Here is a 15,622-nt window from a genome sequence, read left to right on the forward strand (position 1 = left end):
CCATCGGACTGCTAGATAGTGAAATGTGATTCATCACTTCAAAGACCACCTTTCCACTGCTACAGAGTCCTATGGTGATGTCCCTTATAACTCTCCAGCTCATGCTTGTCATTGCACGTGGAGTTTGAAGGCACGTGCGTAGCTTCTTAACCATAGAAACCCATTTTATGAAGCTCCTGACGCACAGCTCTTGTCTTGTGCTGATGTCAAATTCAAAGGCAGTTTTTTATGTGCCAAGTGCTTCAGCACTGGGAGGCCCCGCTCTGTTAGTTGCATGGTCTCCCACTTCATGCCGGATCTATTGTTACTAATAGACATTTCCACTTTACAAAAATAGGATTTACAGTTGACCGAGGCAAATCTAGCAGATCAGAAATTTTATGTTGTGTCAAAAGTGGCATCCTTTGACTCTTAGCTCTTTAGTACAACCCATACTACTACTAATGTTTGTCTATAGAGATTGTTTTGTGCTAAATAATAGGCACCTGTTTGCAATCAGTGTCACTGAAACACAAGAACTCAATAATTAGTGGGGGTGTCCACATACTTTTGGTCATATAGTGTATGTTAGTCTGTATTATCCCTATGCACCAAAGGATGATTTTATGTGCTTTTTACGGACTGCAGCTGTACGGCAATGGAGTTGATGTCAAAACTCCCTGAAGCCTGGTAAATTATTATTGTATAGCTCTAACCATTTCTCACCAGCCCAATTTTTGGGCATCATACAGCAAAATATTCACACCCCCTAAACACACACACACATACACACACACACACACACACACACACACACACACACACACACACCTTAAAAAAACCCAGACCAGAGCCCGAAATTAATTCAGACCCCAGACCCCAAAATTAAGTCAGATCCCAGACCAGAGGGACTTCGTACCCCTAAATAAATGCAAATCCTGGACCAGACCCTAAAAATAATGCAGACCCAAGATTAGATGCTAAAATAAATCCAGATGCCAAAATGAATCCAGACCTAAGACACCCTAAATAAATTCAGACCCCTAACCAGACCTTTAACTGAATTCAGACATTGTGTTTTCCTATGGTTCAATGACTTTGAGCTAGAGCTTTCACACTGCAAACACATAGATAGGGACGACCCTCTTCAAAATCATAATTCGACTCCAGGGTGGCCCACAGTAGTTTTAGCATGAATACTTGCATCAAGGCGGACAGACAGCCATCTGTAAGCTGTGGCCATCTGCCCACTTTGATGCTAGTAGTAATGCGGCAGTATTCATGCCCAAAATCCCCATTATGATGCCAGTCTTATTTTGATAGGGGGCATTCATATCTGTGTGTTGGCAGTGTGAGATCAGTATCCCCAAAGTCATTTAACTCTTTTAAAACACCTGTTAATTATTTAAATCAGTAAATAGTGTCTGGCTGCCTGCTTTGGTGCCAGTCTTCATGCCCAGAACCATTTCAGGCCAGCCTAGACTTGAATGATTTTGATTCTGGGTATCCCTATCTGTGTGTTTGCAGTGTGATGTCAGTGGCAAAAAGTCGTTTAACCCTTAAAAAGTGACCCAGTAAAATTGTCCATAAGCCCATTTTGATGCCAGTATTCAATTTCAGAACCACTTTCAGTTAATCTGGACCTGGATGATTTTGATGCAGGGAAACCCTTACTGTGTGTTGCCAATGTGAGATCAGGGACCAAAGTTATTTAACCCTTTAAAAACACCTGTTACTTATTCAAATCAGTAAACAGTGTTGTGACTGCTCATTTTGATGCCAGTATTCATGCCCGAAACCATATTAAGCCAGCCTTGACTCACAGGATTTTGATGCTGAAAATTTCTATCTCTTTGCAGTGTGAGATCAACAGTCCATAGTCATTTAAGCCTTTGAAAACCACCAATACTTATTTAAATCTGTAAATATTGTCCGTCTGCCCGATTTGGTGCCAGTATTCATGCCCAGAACCACTTTGGGCCAGCCTGTACTTGACTAATTTTGATATGGGGCATCCATATCTGTGTGTTGACTGTGATATCAGTAGGCCAAAGTTATTTAGCCCTTTGAAACACCTGTTACCTATTCAAATAGTGTCTGCCTACTTTGATGCCAGTTTTTTGCCCAAAACCTATTTGTGCGAGCCTGGATTAGAATAACTTGGATTCAGGGCATCCCTATCTGTGTGTGTTGTCAGTGTGAGATCAGCAGCCCAAAGTACTTTAACCCTTTATTTATTCAAAACAGTAAAAAAAGTGTCCATTTGCCCATTATGATGCCAGTCTTCATGCACAGTACCACTTGGGACAGCCCGGACAAATTTGTTTAATGCTGAACATCCCTGTCTTTGTGATACCAGTGTAAGATCAGTGACCCATAGTCATTTAATTCTTTGAAAACACCCGTTAATTATTCAAAACAGTGAAAAGTGGCTCTGTACCCATTTTGATGCCAGTTTTTCTGGCAGAAACACTTTTGGGTCAGCTAGGATTTAACTGAATTTTATCTGGATTATCCTTTTATATGTAACTGCAGTGTGAAATCAGTGGCTAAAACGCCATTAACCACTTTAAATCACAATCTCTGTTGCCCACTTCGATGCCCATTTTTGTGTTCATTTTCTCTGATTCCGGGCTGCTTTCAGCATCTTCCTCGCCTGTACATTCAATGTAATTTATTGTTATTATAAATTTCTCATTACTACTGAAGCATTAAAATACAATAATACAATTCAACTGGTGAATTAGAAATCAACTTCAGCCCTGAATAAGAAACTGGACGAATAAGAAACCAGCTTCAGCTTCATCGTCAGCTGATAGAACATGAGGGAGGAGGTGAGGACTAAAGGCAGAGAGGAGCAGTCACACAAGAGGAAGCACAGAGCGAGCTGCTGTCTGCACCATGCTCGCTGTCCTGCTTGCTTCCACTACCTGAGCTCAGAGCACTTTCTTATATTGTTCTCACCGTCACTTCTTCATCACTTGCTTTCTTTTATATAGTGAGAGTTCTGTGGGGAAAAGTAGGCACAGAGTGAAGTAGCAGAGAGTTCTGATCAGTGCATGTCTAACTTACTGGCTGAAGACATGGATCAGATTACAGAGCTGGGGAACAAAAGTGAGGGGTTCACCCTTGAACCAAATGGATCTGATGAGCAGCCATCTGTAAAACCACTTTTGGGTATTGGCATAGACAATGTTATTACTCTGGTGGTGTTTGGCATCATATTTGCACTGGGGGTCTTGGGCAACTCTATGGTCATCACAGTACTGGCAAGGAACAAGCCTGGCAAGCCTCGTAGCACCACCAACATTTTCATACTGAACCTAAGCATTGCTGACCTTGCTTATCTTCTGTTCTGTATCCCATTCCAGTCCACTGTCTATGTCCTGCCAACCTGGGTGCTTGGAGCATTCATCTGCAAGTTCATCCACTACTTCTTCACTGTATCTATGCTGGTGAGCATCTTCACCCTGTCTGCTATGTCAGTTGATCGCTATATAGCTATAGTGCACTGCAGGAGATCTTCTTCAATCCGTGTTTCAAGGAATGCCCTGCTTGGAGTCATACTCATCTGGATTTTGGCATTCGCAATGGCTTGTCCTGTTGCCTACAACCAACGCCTGATCCACAGGAGCAACAACCAGACCTTCTGTTGGGAGTTCTGGCCAAATCTGAAGCACAAGAGGATTTATGTTGTGTGCACCTTTGTGTTTGGGTACCTACTCCCTCTGCTTCTCATTTCTTTCTGCTATGCCAAGGTAATGCCATGAAATTGTTGTATATTTGCATTTTATGTCTCCTGAACATGTCCAAAAAAGTATTGTTTACAAAAAGCTTGGCACAGGTTTAAAGAAGACAAAGCTAATGAGATGGCATCTACACTAATCCACTATATAATGATATATATATATATATATATATATATATATATATATATATACACACACGTCCATTGAGCTGGTCCTTTCATGCAGGTGCATATATTTTGCTTGTCTTTGTTTAACTCTAATAGCACTTACTTTTCCATGGTTGACTAATACTATCTACTGTAATTACTTTTATAGAAATTAGCATTATTAGAACACAATCCTATTACATACTTACCAGCCTGCACACACTTCACCAGCAGTGTCATTTTCCCTGTTGACTCTGTATAGGGCTAAGGATATTAGTGAACACATTCAAGGTTATGAATCAATTAACTTTCAATATATTGAACATTTTTGACTTTTCCCAAACGGCTTTACTCTATTTACTGCTTATTCTCCAGAACTTGTTGATAAACAGCATAAATATACAGTACTATCATTGTTGAGATTGTAGAGTTGTGACCTTGGCTCCTGCCTAACATGAACGCAGGTGAGAATAACACTTTATAAGTAACCTAAAAATAAGGAAGTTCTTTTGGAAAATATAGGGATGTAGCAGATCTAAATGTGTTATTTAAATATTTAGGACTTCTTTATTGTGCATTATGAGAACTTTGTGTAGGAGTTTTATCTTGTATAATGTGTAAACCACAAATAGCACAATGTATTATCACCATGTCAAATTACAACCTCATCTCTGCTACACCATAAGAACTCAGTTCTACTACATCATTGAATACTACATTCACAGTTAATATGTGGTCACTGATTGCGGATCTTGGGGCAGCAGGAGTGGAAACACTTTCTTTACATCTAGTCTATGGATGTGGGCTACATCCATAGGGATCTACGTGTGCATGCCTGGATATATGTATGTGAATAGTTACTAACCTGAGATCAGAGCTCATCCAGACCACAGTAAATAGTCAGTCTAGTATTCACGGATATGAGCACTATTTAAGCACTCTTTTAAATAATAGCAAAGTTAAGCTACACAGGTTATACAAAGTAGACATAAATTATTGAAATCATATAAATGTGTTTTTTTTTATGGAGAGTGAAGGCAAAGTTAAAAATATTGTCTGGTTGTTCGAAAATTCATTTTCTAAATCCCATTAGGGAATTCTGTGTCTCATTTAGGACCCAGATTGAAGAGCGTCTCTCAGTCTGGAGGATCTAGCATGTCTGTGAATTACATGGAAAGCCCATGTGTAATGCTACATTTCCCCCAGGATGGCACCGAGTGTGAATATAACATTTGCTGCAGGGTTGCCCTACAGTTCACTGGAGGTTCCTTCTTATCATGAAGGGACCTATCTAACAAAAAGCATACAACCCATTTAAAATATATTTTTATTCTCTATATATAGCCTACAAAACAGTAAGAGTTTATTCATTTTTTTAAGCATGAGAAGAAATGCTCAAAAGTTTAACATTTATCCTTTGAAGTTATCAGGTGTCACAGTAACATATTACAAGTACAGTTTTTAATTTCCAAAAACTCTGCAGACTTAAAGAAGCTGTCAAACTGAACAGCAAAACCTCCAAGCAGGAAAACTTGAAGAGATATAGGTTCTCAACAAAGAGTTATATGTGTTGCTTACTGTGGATTAATAGGAAGGTACAGTGTATACTGGGTATGATTGTGAAGAGTTAATTTGCTTAATGATGGCTGTAAGATACAGAAGTAGCATGGTAGTCACCGCTGTATACACTTCTACATTCTGGTATCTTTCCTGTTAGAGACCTTATATAGTGGGTGGTGGGGGATGGATTGTGACCACTTTATATACTGCTGTATACTAGTTATACTACTGTTTACTACTGTCTTGTTGGGGTATGTTGCTTGTTATTATCACACCTATCACTTGTTGCCTTTAAAGCAGCCCTCTAAAATATAAAATGTGCCTGATAAAGAACATTTGCACCACCTTTTTGCTTGGTTTAGTGAATATTAATGTCTATAAGCGTGAGTTGAAGCACCCTCTAGCTCTCTCCACCATGTGATCCTATAATCATCAGTAGTATAACATAAACCTCCGTATGTGTGTTATTGTAGCCAATATAGTAGGTATGCCAACACATCTGGTAATAGCTTACCCCTATATTGTGTCTAATATCTACCACCTTGCCTGTAATACCTTAGCATGATGTCATTTAGTGGTGTTCTATCTTTTCTGAAGTCCGACCTCGACTTTAATATGTTATTGTTCTGGGTTGCCAAGTGTCAGCATGCCATTGATCAATAAAACTAGCATGCTATTGATCCATGCCTTCTCCCGCCAACTAGATGTTTTGCGCATGCAACCTACTATTTTCTTCCATTAGGCTTAACAAGGAGTTTTAGCAGACAGGGATGCAGAAAAATATTGTTCTTTTTGAGCAGTATTTTTAAATTTGTGCTATTGAATACAAAAGAGACGATACCAAGTTATGAGTAAAATAGGAAGCAGTAAAACGGCATTCGATAGTTTGGAGTGTTTAGGACCTACCACCTCTACTGACTTGTTGGTTTTAGTAAATACTTGTATTTCTTATAACGTACCAATTCTGGAGCATCTTTTCTGAGAATTTATGAATAAAACTGACAACTGGGTGTTACCATTCACATAGTCAAAGGAATATTTCCTTACACAGTCTGAGTCTGTGAGCACTGACTGGGCATTGTCAGAATATGTTCGGACCCCCCCTCCAACTTGTAACACTCAGTTGTCATTGAATTCATACATTTCTAAGAGGAATAACAGAGGAATGGCACAATGCACAGTCTACAAAAATAAATAGTTAATTCATTGAGAATACAAGTATTTACTGAAAGACTTGTCAGGAGGTGACAGGTCCTCTTTAACCCCTTATTGACCAATGACGGATATATCTGTCAGAGGCTGGTGCTAGTTACTGCACTGTGATGGATATGTCCATCATAAATAACCCATGGGCACTGCCACTGTATCCTCGAGATCAGGCTGTAATACACAGCCCACAATATGTACACTTTGTTTAATGACAAATGAGGTAAGAAAAAAGGGGTACAATTTTTTTTGTGTGCGCTTAAAATTGAATTAACAATGATTAAACTAACGAGTACATACCCCAAAATGGTACATATCGAAAGCATAACTTTCCCCTCAAACAACAAGACCTAACACACCTGTGTGAACACAAAAATTAAAAAGTTATACATTCTGGAATAGAAAATGGAAAAAAAATGTGTCTCGTCCTAAAAGGGAAGTGTCACGGCGTGGGGTGTGTATCCACTGGGCCGTACCGCATAGCGGGATAGCAGCTGGCTAAACAGTAGCGGTGGATTCAGGCTAAGATGAGGCTCCGACAGTAGACAGACACCCGGCGGGGTGCGACACAATAAATGCAGCGGAGGCCACAACACGACTCCAAATCTTGAAGGCACAGAGGCACGGTAGCACGGGATACAGGGTACAGGCAGCAGGAACAGGTAACACTGGGAACTGGAAAACACTAGGAGACCATTTGCAAGGACAAACTTAAGGTAACACAACAACGCTCAGGCAAGGATCGAGAGGGCAGAGCCCCTTTTATAGTCCCGAAGCATTCTGGGCTAATTGCAGTATTATGCAACTGTGCGCTTACTGGCCCTTTAAGGCCATGCACGCGCGGGCACACACGCCCTGTGGGAGACAGTGTGCGGGCCAGGAAGTGAGTGCCGGCATCTCCCAGGAGGGAGATGCCGCCGGGAACTCGCTCATCCATGTCAGCGGCCGTCAGAGGGTAAGTCAGGACAACGGTCCGCGGCCATAGACGTTGCAGGAAGCTGAGATACAATATCAGACAGCCTATGGGCAGACATGCCACTGTTTCTGTAAAAAAAAAAAAAAAGAAAGCAGATCCATTTTTTTTTAATCCTGGGCACTCCATTTAAGAACAAAAATGGCTGGGTCCTTAAGAAGTTAAGTGATACCAAATTAAAATATGGTGAGGTACTCAACCCTGTAGGAAGAAGTAATTATAACATGTTATATATAATGTATTTAAACATCCTGCTGTGTCATGGATTAACTGGGCTTTTACTCCATGTGACTTTGAGCTGTTTTTACAAATTGCTTACTATTAAGGCAAGGACCTTACTCAATGGGACATTTCCATCATTATCTTATTTTTATTTAACTATATTCATTAACATGTTCAGTTATTATGAATTTCTTCTATTTTATTGTTCGTTTAAGCTACATAAGACAGTTGTTTCCAAACAATACCATGAGGCAACCATCACTATAATGATACATTTGTGTCATTTCCCTTTTTACAATGTTTTTTTTCACTTTCTTGTAAGGAATATAACAATACATTTAGAAAAAGATATGTAGTACAACAAGACATAATTTGAAAAAAACAGACAGGCAGAAAATTAAAATTACACTGAAATAAAGGGATGAATTAAACCTTTTATGGAAGATGTCCATGATTATGTCACCCTAATATAATTAAAAATATTCTATGAATGAATCATAGAATATTTTTAATTATATTAGGGTGACATAATCATGGACATCTTCCATAAAATTGCAATAAATGCACATTATACAGTGCCCACCAAAAGTTCTGGAACACCCTCATAACTTTTGAACGGCTCCAGGTAGAGGGTTGAAATTAGGTGGGATTTAATTGGGTCATAAAATCTACCAGTTAACGCAAAAAAAAACACCCCCACCCCCTTGGGGGTTTCCACCGGTGTTAGCATTACCCAAAAGGTACCGCGCGGGTAAAATCCTAAATGTGTGTGGGCTTGTGTGTGTGTGTGTGAGCTTCGGAATGTCACATCAAGGTGACTTTAAATTACGAATTATTACAATCGGCCTAAGCGATACAAAATGGACCAAGGAAACAAGGAAACAAGCAGAGCAGAATCACAGGCAAAGGAGGAACAGGAAAGGCAGGTATAAATAGACAGTGGGCAGGAGCTAGCTCCGTCTGGCCAGGCTGTGATAGGCTCTCCCACTCCTAAGCCTGCCATCCTGAGTGGTGGAAGATGGAGTCAGTCTCACAGACATAGAAGCAGGTGCAGACTGATTACCTATGGGCGTTGACACAGAAACTGTGTCTGGCAGATTCTTTACAAAGGTGACTTTAAATTAAGTTTTATTAAAATCGGCCTCGGCGATACAAAATGGACATTACGATTGTAACATGATTTCATGTGTACACATTTCGGTAGTCGCTTGTTGTGCTCTACTCGAGACAGATGTATGAGGATTATCATGTACAGTGAGCAGAACATCTAAAGCTTTTTCATCATTACTGGCATGTTTGGCTCTTCCGGATCTTGGTGCATCTTTAATTGAACAGGTTGACAATGAAATTGGATCACGGATAGGATAAGTGGCCTTGAATAAAGCTGCTACTTCTCGATAGGATCTTATTTTTTCTTTGCCATACCCTCTCATCATCAATAAATTGATCCTTTCCGTTTCAGTCAAATGCATTTTGTGATATGACAATACAGTAGAAATGTACAAAAATGAAAATTACTCTCCGAATTAGTGCTTTCTGAAATTCACAAGCGACTACCGAAATTTGTACACGTGAAATCATGTTACAATCGTAATGTCCATTTTGTATCGCCGAGGCCGATTTTAATAAAACTTAATTTAAAGTCACCTTTGTAAAGAATCTGCCAGACACAGTTTCTGTGTCGACGCCCGTGGTTAATCAGTCTGCACCTGCTCCTATGTCTGTGAGACTGACTCCATCTTCCACCACTCAGGATGGCAGGCTTAGGAGTGGGAGAGCCTATCACAGCCTGGCCAGACGGAGCTAGCTCCTGCCCACTGTCTATTTATACCTGCCTTTCCTGTTCCTCCTTTGCCTGTGATTCTGCTCTGCTTGTTTCCTGGCTCTGCTGCTGCTTGAACTACTGATCCTCTGCTTGTTATTGACCTTGACTTACTGACCACTCTCCTGCTCAGCGTTTTGTACCTCGTGCACTCCTGGTTTGACTCGGCTCGTTCACTATTCTCGTTGCTCACGGTGTCTCCGTGGGCAGCTGCCCCGCTTCCCTAGCTTCTGTGTACCCTTGTCTGTTTGTCTGTCGTGCACTTACTGAGCGTAGGGACCGTCGCCCAGTTGTACCCCGTCGCCTAGGACGGGTCGTTGCAAGTAGGCAGGGACTGAGTGCCGGGTAGATTAGGGCTCACCTGTCTGTCTCCCTACCCCGTCATTACAACCTTGATGTGACATTCCCAAGCTCACAAACACACGCACACGTGCCCACACACATTTAGGATTTTACCCGCATGGTACATTTTGGGTAACGCTAACACCGGCGGTAGCCGATAATGAAGATGATAACTTTAACGTTAAATATCTCAGCGAAAAAAAAATCCTATCTCAAAATCATTTGCATCATCATTTTTGTATTGAAAATAGCTTCCAAATGAGCCCCCACTCGACCGCCCGTGCCATTTAAGATTTTGCTGCCCCCGCACACCCCGCCGCCCTGAAGGGGGTGCGGTGTTTGTTTTTTTCTTGTGTTAACTGGTAGATTTTATGACCCCCATCAAATCCCACAAAATTTCAACCCTCTACCTCGAGCCGTTCAAAAGTTATGAGGGTGTTCTGAACTTTTGGTGGGCACTGTATAATGTCTAGATTATGTCCAATTTGTAGCCTGAAACCAGATTGGGGAATAGCAACAGGAAAAAGCTGTAAAAATGAATGAAGACTAGAATGTCTAAATAGCTAATGCGGGGATGGGATTACGAACACCATGAACAGAAATGTTTGGAGCTAATTTGACCACGCCATGATTCGCTTTGATAGTAGGCAGACCATATAAATATATTTGATAGAAAAAAAGCACAAAAGAGTTTGGGGCCAGAAGCAAATTTAGGCACATTGCCTATCAGCCCTGCCTAAACTGCATGTATAGAAATTTCTAATAAGACTTTATTGCTTATTATAGAAAGGTATGTTTCTGTACAAGAAGTAGCAAACAGGAATACTCAGTGCAGTTTGCACAACATACAGTATTTAAAGAGGCTCTGTTATCACATTATAAGTGCCCTATCTCCTACATATTGTGATCGGCGCTGTAATGTAGATTACAGCAGTGTTTTTTATTTCGAAAAACGATCATTTTTGACGGAGTTATGACCTATTTTAGCTTTATGCTAATGAGTTTCTTAATGGACAACTGGGCGTGTTTTACTTTTTGAACAAGTGGGCGTGGAGAGAGATGTGCATGACGCTGACCAATCAGTGACCAATCAGCGTCATACACTTCTCTCAATTCATTTACACTTCTGTAGCGTCTGTGTGATATTTACAGCAAGGCAAGCGGAATTTCGCAAGATTACGATGTAACCTGTCATTTAAAACGAGATTACGCTTGCCGCTTGCCTTGCTATAAATATCACACAGACGCTACAGAAGTGTCAGGATTGTGAATATACATCACGTTCTGGCTGGAGGTAATGTATATTCACTGTCAGGACACTGCAGTAACGTTACTGTGTGTTTATATGGCTGCACATAGTGATGTAATAAGATCACTAAATGCTATGTAAATGAATGGGGAGAAGTGTATGACGCTAATTGGTCACTGATTGGTCAGCGTCATACACTTCTTTCCACAACGCCCACTTGGTCAAAAAGTAAAAACACGCCCAGTTGTCCATTAAGAAAGTCATTAGCATAAAGCTAAAATAGGTCATAACGCCGTCAAAAATGATCGTTTTTCTAAATAAAAAACACTGCTGTAATCTACATTACAGCGCCGATCACATTATGTAGAATATAGGCCACTTATATATATGTGGTGACAGAGCCTCTTTAAGGACCTCAAAACTACTATTAATAGTATGGTCTAAAGAAGGCTAACATTTCATACTACTATGAACTATGTATTTCTGTATTACAGATTCGATAAAAAATTGTGTGTATGTAACACAATAAATGTTCAGGGATAATGGTGATTCAAAGGTAAGGGGATATCTCACAAAGACAAGGCTTTTACATACGCATGATTAGGACATATGAACATGATGGGAGGATCCCCTGCTCTGAGAGTAAACTAAAATGGCGTCTTGCTCCGGCTGACCTGGCCTTTCCATGTACTCAATGTTTTGACATTTATATGAATGGCCAGCATGCAGTACTACATAGCCCCTGTAGCCACCGCAGCAGGGGAAATGAATGGCCGGATTTAGCTTCCCTTGGTAATAACAGCTGATCACCGATGCTTTCGGAAGCCAGACCCGATCAGTTGATTACTAGGCGAGCTTCAATTTCATAGGGGGTTTGTTTTGATGAGACCACTCATTGAAGGCCTTCATAGTATTCATTACTGCCAAATCTCATGTATAGATTATCTACAGTAATGCTAATTATAATCTTATTATTATAATTACAAACAGAGGTACCTTACAAACACTCCAATTGAATACCAGTGGAATAAAAGCCATACACATTATGAATACTTTTGCTATAAACTATCATCATTGGTACCCCCTATGACCTGCAGTTTCAGCTGAACAGAACATGCGTATTACACAGTATGTAGAGAGAAGAGGTAGGGTGGCAGACATTCAACCCTGTGAAGAAAATAAAGGATTTCTAAAGGCAACTCCTACCCATACGCCCTATTAGGCATACCACTTGTGTAAGTCATATGGTTAAAACCTACATCACAGAAATTGGCGATAAAACCACATGTGGTTTTGAGGCACAGTCTTAGTTTCTAAGCAACTCTCTAATTTACTTTGTATTTTAATTCTTCACCATCTTCAAGATTTATGCTGTTTGTTAGAGAGAAGAAACATTCTTATATACCACCATCCTTCATTAACCCTCCCCCCCATTTAGGTGCATCATATTGCAAGGACGGGTTCCATTTTACTATTAGTCCAACGACATAAAAAATATAATTATACAAAACATATTTCTTCTTAGGAACTAATACAACTTGTTGCAACTTGTGCAAGACTGCTAACTGCTGTATAGCCCCAAACTAAGGCCCCCTTTACATCAAATTAATGAGATCAACTCCCTTGTACGTCTTTTTAGATGAAAAGGAAAATCGGAGCAAGGGAGAGGGGAAACATTTCCTAGAAAATTTTTAGTGAATGTTTCCCCTTCGCCATGAGACACGCTCTGATCCCACTTTAGATCTTGAAAGACATACAGGTGAATGCTTCTCCCGAATGTGATGTACTGTAAAGAGGGCTTAATAGTGAATTATAATGTTAATAAAACCTCTCAGGATATTTCTCATCGGGATAATTGCTCACACATTCACATGCATGTTTTCTTCACGCACATGCACGCACACACACTCATGTATGTAAACACACATGCTTTTATACACAGACACGCACGCTTTAAATACTTCTAGACAGAATTTTACACACACATAGGAACGCTTTTACATACAGTTACAAGCACACACATGGACACACTATTACAGAGGCGTAGCAAGGTTCTCCAGCACCCGGGGCAAAGATTCCGTTTGGCGCCCCCCCAACCTCTTTCCCGACATCTACTTCCCCCTCGCCGTGTTTGTTTTCTCTACCAATCAATGACGTGTCTTTTCTTTTCCACATTTCTTTTTATGTAACTTGAGCATAAAAACATTTGCACATTTTACAAGCAATATAGTTCTATACACAATACCAGAACCAAGCCCAGTACATAAATACAACACCAGCACAAATACAACTCAATTTAGTGCAACCCCTGCCGTATAGGTATGTACGGCGTAAAACTACAGCTCCCAGCATGGCCCAAACAATGATAAGGATACGCTGGGAGTTGCTGTTTCACAAAAAAATAAATCATATCATAATCATCTCGCTGCAGATCATACATTGACTACAGTGCTGATTAGAGACAGAATAAACATTTACATTAGGTGACTCACCGGTGACGTCTCAGATTCTAGTTCTTTTTCTCCATCCGGTCCAGACCTATATGTTGACTTCTCTCGGTCACAGTCCATTTCTGCACTTTGCCGCTCAGATGTCTTCAGCTTCTCACTTTTCCAACATTTCTACACCTATAAATAAAAATAAAGTTCTCATTATACCACACACTATGCCCCTAAATATAATAGCGCCATACACTGCACCTCTAATTATAATAGCACCATACACCGTGTCCCATAGACACACACTGTCCCCCTATAGATAGTGCCTGCCATAGAGCCCCCTGTATATAGTGTCCCACAAATAGCTCCCCTATAGTGCTCCACTGATAGCCCACCCCTGTATATGGCCCCCCTGTAGATATAGCCCACCCCTGTATATAGTGCTCCACATATAGTCCACCCCTGTATAAAGTGCTCCACAGATAGCCCACCCCTGTATATAGCCCCCTGGTAGATAAAGCCCACCCCTGTATATAGTGCTCCATAGATCCCCCACCCCTGTATATAGCCCCCCTGTAGATATAGCCCACCCCTGTATATAGTGGTCCATAGATAGCCCACCCCTGTATATAGCCCCCCTGTAGATATAGCCCACCCCTGTATATGGTGCTTCATAGATAGCCCACCCCAGTATATAGCCCCCCCCTGTAGATAGAGCCCACCCCTTTATATAGTGCTCCATAGATAGCCCATCCCTGTATATAGCCCCCTTGTAGATATAGCCCACCGCTGTATATGGCGTTCCATAGATAGCCCACCCCTGTATATAGCCCCCCTGTAGATATAGCACACCCCTGTAAATAGTGCTCCATAGATAGCCCACCCCTGTATATAGCCCCCCTGTAGATATAGCCCACCCCTGTATATAGTGGTCCATAGATAGCCCACCCCTGTATATAGCCCCCTGTAGATATTGCCTACCCCTGTATATGGTGCTCCATAGATAGCCCACGGCACTATATAGCACCCCCTGTAGATAGCGCCCCCCGTAGGAAAAGCCCCCTGTAGATAAAGCCCCCCTGTAGATAAAGCCGCCCTGTAGATAAAGCCCCCCCTAGTAGATAAAGCCCCTCATAGATAAAGCCCCCTGTAGATAAAGCCCCCCTGTAATAAAGCCCCCCCTGTAGATAAAGCCCCCCCCCCCCATAGATACAGCCACACACTTTTTTATTACAATAAAATAACAAACTATTCAAACTCACCTTAATCCCGCTCCCACGCCGGCCGGCAGCAATGGAGACCTGCTCTCTTCTGCGCAGGTCTCCTGGGGGTTGAATGAAGCGTCCATGAAAGGCGCTGATTGGCTGGGCAGGATGACTTTCCCTGTCAGTCAGTCAACGCCTTTCATCGACGGAAGTGCGATGTCGCTTCACTGGTACAAAAGAGCTGAATAGCCGGGCACGGAACGTACCCGGCCATTCATTGCTTCTAATTGTACCTGTGTCCTATAGACACAGGTTCAATTATAGTGCAGGAGGAGGTGGTGCTGGCGCCCCCCTCTAAGTAGCGCCCGGGGCACATGCCTTGCCTGCCCCCCCCCTAGCTACACCCCTGCACTATTACACAAACAGACACTGTGTATATATTTCTTACTTTCATCATGTTAGGATTGTTGGCTGCAGTTCCTAGCTGCTCCAGTTGGTGGCCATAAATGTCAGATAGAAACCTCCCGGCTTCCTTATGAGCGCTACACTGTTTCCGTAACTGCCATTCAGTTCAATGGGAGTTACGGAAACAGCGTAGCTCTGCAAGCTCTGCTCTTTTCGTAACTACCGACCATTTAATCAGGAAGTGGTCGGGAGGCAGCAGGATCTGAGAATAGTAGAACCGGGTTTAGGGGGCCCCGTTCTCTGGGACCCGCATCTATTTGACATCT

At 41.5% G+C, this 15,622-nt stretch overlaps 1 protein-coding gene across 1 annotated transcript in view; it reads left to right on the forward strand.

The window, feature by feature from the left end:
• The first annotated feature begins 2,837 nt into the window (after positions 1-2,837).
• The window catches only part of GALR1 (galanin receptor 1), a 300,040-nt gene continuing 287,255 nt past the window's right edge, over positions 2,838-15,622 (forward strand). The window contains exon 1 of the mRNA XM_075828383.1: positions 2,838-3,737. Within this exon, the coding sequence (XP_075684498.1) occupies positions 3,039-3,737 (699 nt within the window). The 5' untranslated portion in view covers positions 2,838-3,038. The remainder of the gene's footprint in view (positions 3,738-15,622) is intronic.

The sequence above is a fragment of the Rhinoderma darwinii genome, chromosome 5 (genome assembly GCF_050947455.1).
Source record: "Rhinoderma darwinii isolate aRhiDar2 chromosome 5, aRhiDar2.hap1, whole genome shotgun sequence".
In the NCBI taxonomy this organism is placed as follows: domain Eukaryota; kingdom Metazoa; phylum Chordata; class Amphibia; order Anura; family Rhinodermatidae; genus Rhinoderma; species Rhinoderma darwinii.